Below are 16182 nucleotides of genomic sequence, written 5' to 3' on the forward strand. Positions count from 1 at the left end.
CAGGTAGGAGGTATAATAGTTCTTCTGAACAGTTACTAACACGTTTTTTAATTTGGACAGAATAAAGAACCTGGAAGTCCATCATCTTAAATATTTAAGGGAGAGAACATTCATCTACTCAGGGTTTTTATCTCTGACTGTCTGCTTACCAGGGAGCTGATTTCTATACTCCTTCAAAACCTAGTTCCCATGGTGTCTAGAGTTAACCGAGGGACTCAAGTTAATCCAACTTCAAAGGCAGCTTCAGCCTGATGTTCAGAAATCTCTACAATGTGGCCCCAACTTTATATCCTTCTATCCATGATGAAAACATTCAATTAACCTTTGCAATGTGTCCTTGTGGTCTTAGACACATACATAAATAAGATGTATACAATGGGAGCTCAGTGACTTCTAGCAGATTCTATCACTAGATTCCATGACTTCATGCACAGCATAAACTCCAGGTACCTCAGTCTCATAGTTCCTGAGGGAGGTAACAATGAAAACCAATTATTGGCATTCTCTGAGTACATACATGAGACCAGCAAAGGTTAGCAACTAAAATCATAGACTATGAGTTAGCACCATCTGGGCCTGAGTCATGGTCTGCCCCTTAGTAGTCCTGTGGTCTTTAAAACTCAGTGTCTTTGTATCTTATTTGCAAAATGGGTAAAACAAGATTGGAATTATTGAACAAAATCATAAAGTAAAATTGTTTAAAACAATGCCCACTGAGTCACTAAAGCCAACACAAATGAGTGTTAGCCACTGCCGTTCTTGCCTTTCTCTGCATTGTTACCCATATTTTACCCACTAGGAAATCCACTATTTCACGTAGGGCAGCACCTGAAGATGGTAGAATCAAGATTCCAACCTAGACCTCCTGGCTTTAGACACTAGTAACTACTACCATATATATATATACTCTACTGATGAATTAACGTAAGGCTTAAATCATAAGCCTACTGAAATCCAAATGCAGTATAAAGTCATTTAATACAATTTAAAACTATAATTCACAAGGAACATATGAAAATTGTATTAACCATAATGTGATATGTTATTATTGAAGAGAACATTAATATTTTCTTTCCCATACCTTGAAATCTTTTTGCTGTGCTGATAATTATGGTAATGTGCATTTCAACAGCACTGTAGAAATGAGACGTCTCTTTCATTTGCACACATTTACACACGAATTTATGTAATTCCCACTGCCACTTTCTGAGATGACAAAGTCAATATTATAATCTACATTTTGAGAACCGAGAAAGCTAAGACTCAGTAAAGTTAAGAAAATTAGTGCTGGGAAACTGTAGGGTCAGTGAAAGACTTTCCACGAAAGCCCAAGCACCACACAGTTCAATCCCTAGAATTGACATAAAGTCCTAGGAGCGGTAGCTCCTATTTGTAACCTCAGTGTTCAGCATGTAGAGGCAAGAGAACTCCTGGTGCTCACTGCCCAGCCAATCTAGTTAAATTGATGAGCCCTAGGCCCCAGTGAAAGATATTATCTCAAAAACAGAGAGAAAAAATTGGGGAGTGGCCACTGAGGAATCTACCCAAGGTGATCTAGCCTCCACAAGTACCCCCCAATCATACATCTACACATGTGCATGCATACCTCCATACATATGCACTAGCCACTAGCACACATGTGAACACTCAAATAGCTATATGCAAATGCACATATATGTTCAGATACCTGCTCAAGTGTCCATTGACAGTCATTGAGAATGCTGTCGCACACACCAACAGCCGTAAGTATTATCTGGTGCTTCACCGTTTTACATGCTGTCTTTTCTAGTGATGTTTCTTTTTCAACAGGTTGAAAACTAATTTTTATACTCTAGCTTGTCATTATAAATGTATTTGTACAGATACTAATACACGTGCAAAGCAGGGAAGCCATTTGAACATGTTCTCTTTTTCTCTGTAAAGATCCTGATCGCCAGCATCATGTGCAGTTACAATAAAAATGACTGGATGGAACTCTCCAAGATGGCTGAGGTAAAAATTTCTTCAGTGTATATTTATTTTATTTCACCTCTCTCATTTTTATTAGTTTTAAGTAAAGAGCTGCCATGAGAAATAATACAGTAGAAGTAAAATTGAATTGAAAATGTAAGTTAAAACATTTTTATTATAATTTGTTTACCATGTGTTTTCATTTAAATGATGGAAATGTAAATTTAAAAGAAATCTATTCTATAAAAGCAGCCCCTTGGATTTCACAAGGTACCTAAAATCCCTTTATTCTCTGAATCCATAGACTCTCCATTTGCATATTAAGCAAACTGCATATTATGATGGATGCCATGATAAAATTTAATTCTACCTTTGAGAGTCTAACTTGATCTTACCTTGCCTTTAGGCAAACTAGTTTGACAGTAAGAGAAGAGATTCTGAATATAAAAGTCTTGAATATTTAAAATATAAAAGGTTCATTTAATACTGTTCTCGTTTGAATGCCGGCATGTATAAAGTGCTAGGACAGAATGCTGCTGAAAGGAGCACTCACATCAGCTGCCATGCCACAATAGAAACTGAACCTTACGCAAATGCAAACACTAACCATGTGCCTCAGATTTGTATTCCAAATAGAAAGGCACATCCTTAAAAAAATACACTTATGTCCATCATTCCATCAGGAAACCTGGGTGAGACTTCCTGGCTGGGGGTCTTGAAAAGCTCTCAGCCACATTGAAGACTGAATCTAATAAGACTTTTGAAGTAATTGACCTGACATTACAAAATATCATAATGTTCTCTATGGTGTTCAAAAATGTTGATTGTATATTTTATTTGGATATTTTTAAAACTGTGAAGGGAACAATTACTTCTGGGACTTAGGGGGGTGAAATTAAACATGATCTGTAATTGGCTTCGTGATCTTCTGTGCTGGGTCCGTTTTATACATGTATTTACCTAATTGACCATGAAATCTTCCACAGAGCCCGTGCTTGGCATGAGCTTTGCCAATTTTAAGCTGACTATGATAAATGGCTTTATCATGCTGTGTGCTTCTCTGCTTTTCTGTAAGAATAAAATACTTTTAAAAATTATTCCCTTTAGTAATGGACACTAATTTTTAAGTGAAAGAGTTAACTTACAAAAGTCAAAATGCTGTAATTATGAGTATATTAGCAAATGTAGATGTTATCACACCCTGTGTTGTATTGTTCTTTAATTTCACTTTTCTTTATTATTGTTTTCTAAATACTGTATAACAAAGATGAGAGAACAGAGTCTGCTTTCTATTAAGTCAGAACAATCTGTCATATCTCCATAGGAGGACAACATACATATTAACAAGGACAAGCCATACATACTGTCAAGGAAACCAGCATGCTTCTTGTAAAGCTAGACATGGGTTAACCTAGGGTTTTGGCATGAGGAGAATACCCATAGGCCTTTGCATCCCCACAGAGGTAGCAGGGTAGCAGCAGCCAGCAGGATTCCATCACCTTTCATGCTATACACACCTAATAACATTTTCAATATAGTATTTTACTCATTCTTTGGAAATTTTATACATGTATGCAATCTATTTTCACCATATCCACCTTCTTCCAACTCAATCCTGATGACCTGAATTCAATCCCAGCAAGCTACATGGCGCAAGGAAGGAACTGGTTTTCTCTCAGTTTGTTGGTTGACCTCCATGCACACTGTGGCATGTCCATGCATGTCCATACCCATATACAAAATAACTGTATTTAAAAGGAAAAAAAAAAGAACTATTCACTGCTTTTGTTTTTATGAACCCACTGTTCAAAATGAATCAAAACACATATTTTTAACAATGGAAGAATTCACAATAAAATAAATCAAACTGTCTTCGCCCAAAAGGTAATCTACTGTCTAACATGGACAATTCTTTGTGAGTGGTGTCAGGAATCACATACTACACTTCCGTGCCAACACTTCTAGGGGTCACCAGTGGCTAGATGTGGCATGTGTACATTTTCCTGGAGTTTCTCCTTACAGTGGGTTGGCTTTATAGTTGGAATTGAGGAACTTTTCCATCAGTCGCCTACTCAGCACCTCTGCTAACAGGAAAGGCATATATGTGACATCAAAACAGCTGTATTGTAGTAGATCAGTAAGAAAGAATGAGAGACTCTGGGTTCATCTTTACACAGAGAGGAGAGGTGATCAAATCCACTACCAATCTGGATGGATTAAGAGGTACCAGGGGCCCTTACTGAGGCACAGGTCTACATGTGTCTGTGAAGGCATTTGTGAACAGTATGATTTGGAGACCCACCCTCAATGTTGGTGGCACCCCAAAACTAAATAAAAAAGGGAAAAGATACAGCCAACTTACACCAGCACAAATACCTGTCCCCCCCCCCCCATCTCCTGGCCCATAGATAAGTAAACAGACATGAGATGTGAACTTGGACAGCTTCCTGCTGCCATGGAGCTCATCCTGCCTCCAAGCTTCTTTACCAAGGTGGCTGGATCTCCTAACCCACAAGCCTGAATAAACAGGTATTCCCTTATGTTACATTTTTTCAGGTATTTGGTCAAAGCATTGAGAGAAAATAACCAATACAGAGATTGCTTTTGTTTCATTGGATCCTGGCATGTCATTTTACTACGCACTATAGACTTTTTTTTTTTTTTTTTTTGGTTTTTCAAGACAGGGTTTCTCTGTGTAGCTTTGCGCCTTTCCTGGGACTCACTTGGTAGCCCAGGCTGGCCTCGAACTTACAGAGATCCGCCTGGCTCTGCCTCCTGAGTGCTGCGATTAAAGGCGTGCGCCACCACTGCCCGGCCTGCACTATAGACTTTTAAGAGCACATGAATAGCTTTAAAATGAGCCTAGACACAGACATATTTGTCCATGCTCCTGGCACAGTTGGGTCACAACATTTTGTACATTTAAATAATGCATTAAGCTGAACTAAATGCCCCATCTCAAGGACACTGTGTGCTCAGACTGTCTTATTTGTCATCCTCATTGGCTTGATGATCTGTTTTCTTTTGTAAATGAAACAAATCCTAATCCAACCCCCCATTTTTTTTTTAAAATTCTAACCATAGAGAACTCACTCACAAAATACCTTCTAGTGCTTTCTTCTTTTCTGTCTTTGCCATGCTTTTGAGGCAAAGAAGCAGTTTCATGAGGGTTTTTACCTCATGGTGAAATTTTGGTAAGCTCCGTAGTAGGAGGCTCTGTTCTTAGTTTGGGATAAAGTCTCTATTTTTTCTGAGACATTGATTGGTTATCCTCATTTCATGCAAGAAGAATATTTGTAAAGCACAGGCATGAACTGTATGTGAATTCCCCAAGCAGCCAGACAGAGGTGAGCACGACTCATCTTGGCCCCGTGGATGTGCTCAGAGCTTAAGTATGTAATCAGATACATGGCAAATTGAGCCATTACTGAAGGCTGCCAGTATTAGATCTTAAGTAGATCTTGAATGCATTTTAACAGAACTGGAATCCATTTCTTTATTAATGTGTATTAGCCTAGAAAATAGAGATTGAGCCGTATGTAATGAGAAAAGGCCTCGTGGAAGGAAACAATCCCTGAGCAGTAACAGTGTGGACATGATGAGCTAGAGTAGGAGGGAACGTGAACACAGAATGGTGCATTAGAGAGCCTGCAAAAGCTTCTCAAGGAAACGGAGCAGATTGCCCAAGTGTTGGGGGTCAGGGTGAGCTCTACAGATAGATCATCCTAACACAGAACTAAGAGAAGAGTAAGGGAAGAGCTGATCCTTCTTGCCTCCAGTCTCTATTGGTGAAATCTTATAACACTGTTGACTATGTTTTTTACCACTCTGGGCAGTCAGGCATGATGGCCGGCAGTGTGATTCTTTCTGCAAACCCAGAACTGACAAGACAGTCAGAGCTCCTTGATAAGACATGGTTCTTGGCTCCCTTGAGGTCTTGTTTAGACAGGGACAATGAAAGTTGTGGCTATCCTGAGGTCTCATATAGAAGAAGATTATGAGACCTAACATTGTAAATGCGCTGACAATCATAGGGACTAGGGCTGTGGGAGTGTGTGTGTCTGGGAGGTGAGCAAAGCCATTAAATGTGAAAGGTATACAGACTGGGTGTGTGTAACGTATCCATACTTTCCCAGCCAAGCTTATCTATAATAACTTTATTGACCCAGAATCTCAATAGCTTTTATAAGTTCAAAATGTGTGTGTGTGTGTGTGTGTGTGTGTGTGTGTGTGTTTGTACTTATTCAAGTGTTTTTGAATGAGGATGTATGCACATGCAGAGGCCATAAGTGGCCACAGAGGGTCCTTCTCAATTGTTCTCCATGTTACCTTTTGAGACAAGGTCTCCTGCTAAACCTGGAACCCACTGGTCTATTGAGAGTATCTGCCCAGTGAACTCTAGGGATCTTCCTCAACCAGCCTCCCAGTGCGGAGATGATAGGTGCCCAGCATCGCACTTGGGTTGTGGGGCTCACACTCAGGTCCTCATGCTTGTGCTGCCAGCACTTTACCAGCCGAGCAGTCCCCCCAAATGACAGCAAATTCACATCTGTTCGCCTGACCTATAGTCCTGCATGGTCTGTCCTTGGTCTACCCCCTCCCCCAGCTCTTTCAGGCAATTTGCTACACTTTTCTCCCTCCTTCATCTTTTTTTTTATCCCCACATAAGACTATATTCCATAGGTATTTAGAAATTTTGATTTGAACAGCAGTTTAGAAGTCATAAGGACGCTGCAAGATCATGTTTTCTTAACCCAGTGCAGCATTCCCAGCTGGGGAGCAAGTGACTTCTTTCTCTTTGTGTCTCCAAGTGTGTCTACTAGATAACCTCATGTCCGTGACCGACAAACTGCGTTTGTACACACTGAGATATGAATGGAAACAGAATCAATGGACAGGAAAACACCCCAGACTGTGAAGAGAAGTTCAAGCTCTGACTCTGTCACTACAAACTCTTTGATGCACAAGAAATGCTTTCAATGACTTCCTCATTGGTGACATTCACCATCTCCAGGAGGTGTTCTAAATGGCCTTTGATTGATGCATATTCAGTTTCCATAGTACTGGATTTATAAGGGAATTACAAGCATCTATAATGTGAATTGACCATGTTCCCCCTTCATATTCCCTACCCTCTCCTCACCTCCCTGCTCCTGTTAGTGCCCTTCTCTCCCTTATAAACTTTGCATCTACTTTTACATCATATATACACATGATTTTATATAGCAATGTAAAGTCTGGGAACTAAAAATGAAAGGAAAGATGTGGTATGTGTACTTTACTTAAGGAACAAATGATTTCTAACAAGTTGATAATAATTCATCCATTGATATAAATCGCTGGGTAAGTCATAGACAGGCTCTGCATTCAAGATCCTTTGAGAGGGGGCACTTTGGTGCTTTTATGTTTGGCTTACCAAGTGTAAAATGGGCTTTTGGAGTTGTTTTAAAGATGCAGTAAGATAAAAACAAAAGGCGTAGTAAACTATCATTGCATACAGAATGTACTCAGTTAGCTTTAGCTGTCATCCTCTACCACACTGGTTAATTGTCAGTTTTCAGTGATATATGCATGATATAAATATGTGTACAAGTGCCTCACAAAGATCTATTAATCTAAAGTGACGTTGATTTGCTATCAATTTCTAGATAAATCAGTCTAAATGAAGTATCTTAAGTGACTAGAGAAAATCCAAGTGCACTGCCATATATAATTGCAATGCCCAATCTAAATTAAGTGGATTGTTCCCATTTGGCATGAATTTGCGATAGGACACACTACTTGCAGTTTATATTTACCCAATTGCAGACTAGGAAGGCTAACTGACTCACCCAAAACCTCCCGATCCTTTACAGCCAAAGACAAGATTCCAGTAGCCTGGGTGTTGTCTCTACTCACTAAAAGCCAGCAGGAAGGAAACAGCGTGACTTACAGTCACTGTTGCATAATAGGAAGCATTTCCAAACTGGATTATGGTAGCAAAGCAGCACAATGTGTCCGTGTTTGAAAACATGGAAAATGATCAAATGGACCTTCACAAATGTACAGAAGAAAAAGCAGGTGCACTAATGAATGGAGACATGCAAGAAAATCAGCTGAGAAATAACTAGAATTGAGTTTGTTAAGACCATACTTGAACTTTGTCAAACAGAGAAAAACAATTAGGAAGGAAAGAGAAACACTGAAGAAACAGCTTTTGACTTAAAGAACAGTCTGGCATGCTAAGTAAATAGTAGATTTTTTTTTAAAATAAAGGTCTTCCTGTGAGGTAATACCCATGTGATATTATTTTTGAAATCTATTCAAGCCTCTAAGTAATTGCAAAATTATTGTTAAATTGTAGGAGTGGGTAAAATAATGTAAAACTTGCAAATTTAATGTATGTATCCTATATCCCTTGAGTTACTATATTAAATTTAAAAAGTTGTGTGTGTGTGTGTGTGTGTGTGTGTGTGTGTGTGTGTGTGTGATGCATGTGAGTATAGTTGCCAGTTTTGTATGCAGAGGCCAGGAAGGAAATCATGTGTCATCTTTTATTCTTTTAAGGAAAGGTTTCTCATTAGCTGGAAAGTTAACCGCTAGGATACCCATCCCTATCCCTCTCCCAGCATTAGCGTGGCAGGCACCCAAAGCCTTACCAGACTTTCACATTACATGCTGAATTCAAACTCATGTTCTCATGCTTGCATAGCAAATATTCTTACCCGCTGTCTTAGTTGGAGTTTCTATTTCTGTGAAGAGACACCATGATCACAGCAACTCTTATAAAGGAAAATATTTAATGGGTGGCTTACAGTTTTAGATACTTAGTCTATTATCGTCATGGTGGGACAGGGCAGCATGCAGGCAGGCAAGGTGTTGGATCTGAGAGTCCTACATCTTGACAGGAAGGCAACAGTAAGTGAACTGAGTTCCTATGAGCTTGGTCCAGTTGTCTATGTAGATTTCCCCATCATGATCTTGACCCCATTGCTCATAGACTCCCTCTTCCCTATCTTCTACTGGACTCGCAGAGCTGGGCCTGGCAGGAGACAGTTGTGTAGCTTGGTCTGTTTGAAGGGCCCCTGGCAGTGGGATCAGGATCTATCCCTGGTGCATGAGCTGGCTTCCTAGAGCCCATTGCCTATGGTTGGATGCCTTGCTCACCCTGTATACAGCGTGGAGGCACTTCATCCTGCCTCAACTGAATGTACCAGGCTTTGCTGACTCCCCATGGGAGGACTTACCCTTTTGGAAGAGGGGATGGGAAATGGGCTGCGGGGAGGAGACTGGGGGACTGAAAGGAGAGATGAGAGGGGGATCTGTGGTTGGTATGTAAAATGAATAAAAGAAATTTCTAAAGAAATAAAAAAAGAAGTGAACTGAGATACTCTTGAGCATATATGAGACCTCAAAGCCCACCTCCATAGTGATACACTTCTTCCAGCAAGAGCACAAGTATTCCAACAAGGCCATACCTCCTAAGAGTGCCATTCCCTTTGGGAGCCATTAACTTTCAAATCACCACACCCTCTGAGCCATCTCCCCAGTCCCTACAAAGTATTTAAAATATGTCCCAGTAGAAATTCCAAGAATTAAGCCGGGCAGTGGTGGTGCACGCCTTTAATCCCAGCACTCGGGAGGCAGAGCCAGATGGAGCTCTGTGAGTTCAAGGCCAGGTTGGTCTACCGAGTGAGGTCCAGAATAGGCACCAAAACTACACTGAGAAACCTTTTCTCAAAAAAAAAAAAACAAAAAACAAAAACAAAAAAACAACAAAAAAAATTGCAAGAATTTTAAGATTCTCCAAGTATTCTAAACTCTTCTCTACATTTTGAAAGTATCCTTTTATGTATTAAAGGATGAATGTTTTAAATTAGAAGAACTCATAGTTATTGAAGTCTGATTAGATAACCAGTAGCTTATGCCTCTTGGAATAAGCTGTTTTTAAATAAGATGAAATTGGCTTTCAGTTTAAACTTTTTTAATTCTGCTCATTCATTCTAGGTATCTAACTCCATTTTTCTTTGCATTCCTCTTTCCATCATCAATTAGTCAGAATCATTAAGAGTTGTTTCTACAGAAGTAGAAGCTGCATAGGAAAGATTAAAATATGGTCCTTAACAGACTGAGTTCAAATTTCTATTATCTCATTTAACAGCCAGACCTGTCATTTAACATCATGTGTTTCGTGTCTCCTGGCCACAGAATAGGTATATCAATAACACAAAGAGTTTGGGAGTCAGGGGCTGTGAGATGGGATAGGAAGTCAAGGTACTTATCACAAAGCCCTACCATGGGAATTTGATCTCTTGAACCTGTATAGTGGAAGGAGAGAATGAACTCCTGCATGCTGTCCTCTGACTTCTAAATGTGTACACTGCCCACTCATATACACACATACATACACATGCATATAAAGTCAGTTTTAAATAAAAATTAAGATTATGGGAATTATATATATATATTAAATATAATGCCTATAGAGCAACAAGTTCCAACTTCTAAGCTCTTGATTGACGTTTTATTGTTGTTATCTGCACTTTAACTCAAGAGACAGAGTGTCCTTGTGGAGGAAGCTGTGGTGAAATCAGAGTGTTCAAGCTCAGGAGATGTGATCTTTGTGGTCAATGGGGAAAGTATCTTTATATCTGAATAACATTTTGCTTTTTCTCTCGTTTTTCGTTGAATACCTTATAGGCTTCTGGAGCAGATGCCCTGGAGTTGAATTTATCGTGTCCACACGGCATGGGGGAGAGAGGAATGGGCCTGGCTTGTGGGCAGGTAAGCAGCCTCCATGTCTGTCAATAGGACACGATGGTCCCCTGATGAATCCTTGCTGTACCTTAGGCAAGGAGACATGCAGATCTGATGACTGGCTGGATACTTGCAGGTCTGCATTGTTTAAATAGTTAGTGCTTAAAAAGTGGAAAAATGAGGGAAACTGGAATTACAGCAACGGTTGGGTTTCATTGAGGAAATCATATTATGTGCTTGACAGGAAGGAATATCATAACAAATAGTTTTTAAAAGCGCTGGAGCAGAGTTAGCTGATATCTAAGGCAATGTTCTTTATTCATTTCTGAGGCCGATCCAGTTTCCCTGGGGCAATACACTGTACACAATGCATTGTTCCTAGTGATTTTGTAGTAAATGGTGCACAGCGCAAATTGCGTTTTACAGTTTTTAGCATATGATCATTATTCCCTAACTGTGTTTAGGGAGTTGCAAAAAAGATTTTGATGCTATTTTTATTGAGGGATAGTACAAATGGAGACTTTATGTTAAAGTAAATTTAAAAAAAAACCCTAATGAATAAATGCAAAATAATATGTTAATATACAGAAAATACGACATCTTTATGGAACAAGATGTAGTATGGGGTATTAAGGAAAGATGAAAAAAACTTAATGCTTAAAAGGTAAGCGCTTTGAATCTCATTTTGCCTTTAAGCCCAGAGGAAACAGTGTGAATTAAATAATACAAAACTTGGGCATTGCTGTACTTTTACGGTTACTTCAGCGTCCACATGTGACTCAGGACTCCATGCTTAGGTCGTACTCAACTGTCCCACACTCTTGTTTTCTCAAGTCACTGAACTGGCATGAGTTAAACTCAGAGCCCTTTATTTGGGGAGGGGGAAGTTTTTACATGTTGAAATGAATAAACGTTTCTATTTTCATGTTCAAAAGCTGAGAAGGGTTCTTTAAGTACTTTGTAAATATTTAATCTGCCTTGGGAATGGATTTGCAACTCAGGAAGAAATCATTCTTATGAACAGCAGGAGGGGAAGGGCTGGCCAGGCATCTTTCACATGTATCTAGGATCTGCTCACCACAGGTTACCCAGAAGGCCATTAAGCCCGGTAAACACATCCACTATTTAGTGCTACCAAGTAGGGGAAAACAGCATTATTTCTGAGTCATATGATGAGTTAACAGTGTGTCAGGGTGTGTGGCATGATTAAAGGGGGAAAAGACTGTGCTGCAGAGATGGCTCAATCCATAAACCACTTGCCACTCAAAGATGAGGTTCTGTGTGGACCCCAGCACCCACATAAAACAACCAGCTCGACTGTGGGTACCTGTAATAGCTGGTGCTGGGAGGCAGAGATGGGGAGATTCCTCAGCTGTTCCACCCAGTCAGCCTAGCAGGTTAGTTAGGGAGCTCCAGTTTCAGTGAGAGACAAGGTCTGAAAAATACAGTAGAGTCATTGACCTCTGACTGCCACACCCATACATTCACTCAAAAACCCGCACAAGGATGCAGGTGCAAAAGGACTCCAGGAGGGCACCAGTACAGTCTTGATTTGGTCCTGAGAGGGCACACTCATCTTTCATCCGTTGAGTTTACGCCCTTTGCCTATTTCACAGTCTAGACCTCAAAACCCACATTTTTTAAGGCAAATTATTGTATAACACTAGTTTTGGAAAACAGGAGCACACTCATTTCTTAAGGAAGAGCACATTCTGGTGTTTATGTTTTGCTACAAATATAACAATTATTTGAAAATCTTGCGAAGTCCCAGCTGAGTTTTCTTTCAGAACGGGTTTTGTTCTTTGCACACATGTGAACTTACCCAGCTGTGAGGTGGTGTGGGTGGATCCTCTCCAGAGAGTTATTTAGACGCATAAACTTTTACACAGCCTGAGCCAAACAGGAATGCTAAAAATGCTAAAAATATTGCAAGCAGAGACATCAGTAAGATTTGAGAAGACTTGGGTTTCTTGGCTGAAGGAAAGGGGATGTTTCTGCTTCACTTCTCAGTGCTGCTAAAACCAAAGCCCGTTCTTATCAATTTCCTTTTGAATTTAATTATGTTATAAATACAATCATCAGAAAATAAAGCCAACTTAATGAACTTTGCTTAGGCTTGGAAGGTATGACTATTCAGCTTTCTGAAGGAGAAGGAAGAATATCAGCGTATTTTTGTGAAAGGGTTTTGCTATGACTGGCCTTCTAGAGGGGCACAAACAGTCTGACTTTATTTGAATTTGCCTCTAGCATTTCCCCCCTTCTTTCTCTCTGGTTCCCAGCGTTTCTTCCTCTTTCCCTCAATTCCACATTCTCCAACACTCACAAGTTTGTATGTTGGGAAATGTGTACTTGGTGTGTGGTCAGGGAGGAATCAAGAGCTGTTCCAGATGGAGTCACCTTATGTGGAAGCCTGTTTTCAGGTTCCTCGTGGCTTTACCCAGCAGGTCCTCATCGAGGATGATGATTAGGACCATGGGCTTGAGTACAGGTGTCAGAGATGGTCTGCACTTGGCTGTGCTGGGGGAGGAGGTCTTTTGCTCCACCCCTTGGCATCTCTATAAATACCCTGGGGCAGAGACAGTAGGGGCCCATTGGAAAAGGTTCCAGGCCCTCTCGAGGCTATCTTTTATTTTCTATCTGTTTATCTCCACAATATTAATCCTTCCATCTAGTATTTCCTGCTGCTTGCACTCAAGAAAACTCTGGGGAGCTTTGGGGTTGGTGGGTAAATGCCCCACAACCTTACACTGCTCAGAGCCTAGTGCAGGGCTATCTACACTGTCAGAGCATGCTAAACGCTAACTGTATGAAGGGGCGGTCAGTGCTGCTTCTAACATGGGATTTTAGCTATGAAACAAATTACTATATAGCACATTTTCTTTACCAAATACTTGTTATTATTCAATTATATTGGATTTCTCACAAAATCTAATGGGCAAAGATTTTTTCCTAAGAGTGTACCCTCATATAATTATCATAAGTTAAATATACAATAAATATAAACACATACATATAAAAATCTAAATCCTCTTATACATGACAAAAATTTAATGTTTATGAGCACAGAAACCTATAATCTCTATATGCAGGTATCATACTTAAGAAATGTGCTGATATAAAAAAATCTCAAGCTGACTTTGATAATTCAAATTGCGTGTTTCCTGCTGAGTGAAACTTCATATGAGAGTCTCAGTTCTTTAGCTGTGCTAAGGAGTTCAAATCACTCTCCCTCTATATTATTTCCATTAGCCATCAACATTACCTCCATCAAGCTAGTCATGCCCCTGAAACATAGGTCTCTACCTCTAAACTGTGAGATTTGAATAACATGATCTCTAAAATTCCCTATAGTTCTAATGTTCTGTGAGTGTGGACATTTTAAGTAGGAGACTAATAAGTGATTCTAAAAATTCCCTAAAGAAATAAATAAGTTATCATTGGGTTCTTTTTAAATAAAACTTTTCATATTTCCTTATTCTACATAAATTCATTATTTTACTTTTAGTCTCTTTTACTTGTGGTATAGAGATTTAAAAATCTCTGTAGACATACAAAATTGGGGGATAGTACCAAAAAGTAGATGCATTATATTTATTTCTATAGGTATGCAACTGTGATGAATTTTAATATATAAACTGAGCATCACAGGACCAGCAACTAATAATAAAGAAGAATGACTATACCAATGTAGTATTATAAAGGTTATTTAAAGCGTCTAGTTGAATCCACACACAGGAGAAACCAATGGGTACTTAGGAAATATTGGTCTGAAGTGAATTTTCATTGTTTTGCTATCATCGAGCACTACTTACTTTTTTGCATATTTTATGTAATTTGATAAATGACAGCTGGTATTGGAGCACTCAGGGGTGGAATGGTTGCTTAGCATGTATTATGCCGTGGTTTCAATCCCCAGCATAACAAAAAATATAATAAATATACATTAAAAGAGTTAGCTGTATGTTTTGGTGCAAGGCTGTGATCCAGATTTCTCAGGAGTCTAATGTCAGAGAATTGTGACTCCAAGACCAACCTGAGAACATAGCCACATCCCCTGCCCAAAAATGAAACATAGGAAAGGCAAATGAGTGTCATCAAAGTTAAGATTGTTCACTAAGGTCACAATTGGCTAGCCATTTATTACTTAAAATGGAAAAATAAAACCCCTGGTCATTTATGCCTAGGGTTCTAATCTTGCTATTCAAGCAAAGCTGAGAAGATGGTCATATTCTGGTTATGTGCACAGTAAAGAACAAAGTTGTGTTACACTTGTAAGAAAAATTTCTATTCTGTCTGTCAACCTTCAAAGTAAGTTGAGTACCCCCATATGTCCAGGTCTCAAATCAGGCCAATGGGTACCAAAGACCATGTTCTAATTAACAAGCTGACCAGAATGTAGGAAAGGCACCCTGAATGGTCTCCAGTGAGGAAACATCCAGTGTCAGCATTAAACAGATAGCTGAGAATTAACTGGAAGACCAGATCAACTCTTAGGCTTTCATAATTCAGAATTGCCCTTTATCACCATTCCTGAATCAATTAAAATACAAGGAAGCCTGAACCTACTATTCAAGTTCTGTTTCTTGGGCATGAGGGAGGCCTTCTGTGTCTTAGCTTTCATATTTAAAGATGTCTATAAGTTATTATGCAAATGTATTTCCTATAAAATTTTATACCTTATGTATCTAATTGAACTACAACCATTTTTTATATAAAACAGTCCAAGTTGCATCTTTGGAAGGTTTTCCCCTTGCCCTAAACATCATGTGTTTAAAAATAAAATAAAAAAAAATAACTTTCTTTAAAATTCTGTTAAAATTATGTAGGAACTTTCCCTTTTATTTTGCTGAATCTTCTTGGCAAAGTTCATAATGGTGCTGAGAAATCCTCTGAAATATCATTGATGTTCTTTTAGTACTTTTGAAATTATTATTAATAGATTTATTTGGACAAATAACCCTTCCTACCTCTTACTTCTTTTGGAAAAATACAGAGGTGAGTGCCTCCCCGGAACAGGCAATGTTAGGAACTAGACCTCTGCTAGGCTCCTCCAATATTGCTTCTAGTGGATATAAATACCAGCAGATGTTGACAGGGATAAGTCCCAGTTTCATGTGTAGATTTCATGCATTTAACTTCCCTCAAGTGTGTGTGTGTGTGTGTGTGTGTGTGTGTGTGTGTACACATGTATGTGGAAACCATAGGTACACTTCTGGTATTGTTCCTCTGGTGCCAACAACCATTTATTTTCATTGGTTTATTTGTTTCTTCCTTTATTTATTTATTCACTTACTGAGGAGAGGACTCTATTGGCCTAAATATCTCCACATAGTCTCAGCTGACTTCCCAGTAAACTTCAACGATCCACCTGTCTCCATAGCTTTGGGTTACTAGGATTGTAAGGGATGCCAGCATGCCCAGGTAGAAAAGAAAACAAACAAACCATAAGTTTTAGAAGCAGAACTCAGGTCCTTGTGTTAAGCATTTTGTTGATAG

The 16182-nt window shown here is 39.3% G+C and overlaps 1 protein-coding gene across 1 annotated transcript in view; it reads left to right on the forward strand.

Moving 5' to 3' along the window:
- Dpyd (dihydropyrimidine dehydrogenase) overlaps positions 1 to 16182 on the forward strand; it is an 837903-nt gene that overhangs the window by 557196 nt on the left and 264525 nt on the right. Inside the window, exons 15-16 of the mRNA XM_006977841.4 lie at positions 1924 to 1992; positions 10630 to 10713. Coding sequence (XP_006977903.2) covers positions 1924 to 1992; positions 10630 to 10713 — 153 coding nt within the window. The remainder of the gene's footprint in view (positions 1 to 1923; positions 1993 to 10629; positions 10714 to 16182) is intronic.

This window comes from Peromyscus maniculatus, chromosome 6 (genome assembly GCF_049852395.1).
Source record: "Peromyscus maniculatus bairdii isolate BWxNUB_F1_BW_parent chromosome 6, HU_Pman_BW_mat_3.1, whole genome shotgun sequence".
NCBI lineage: Eukaryota > Metazoa > Chordata > Mammalia > Rodentia > Cricetidae > Peromyscus > Peromyscus maniculatus.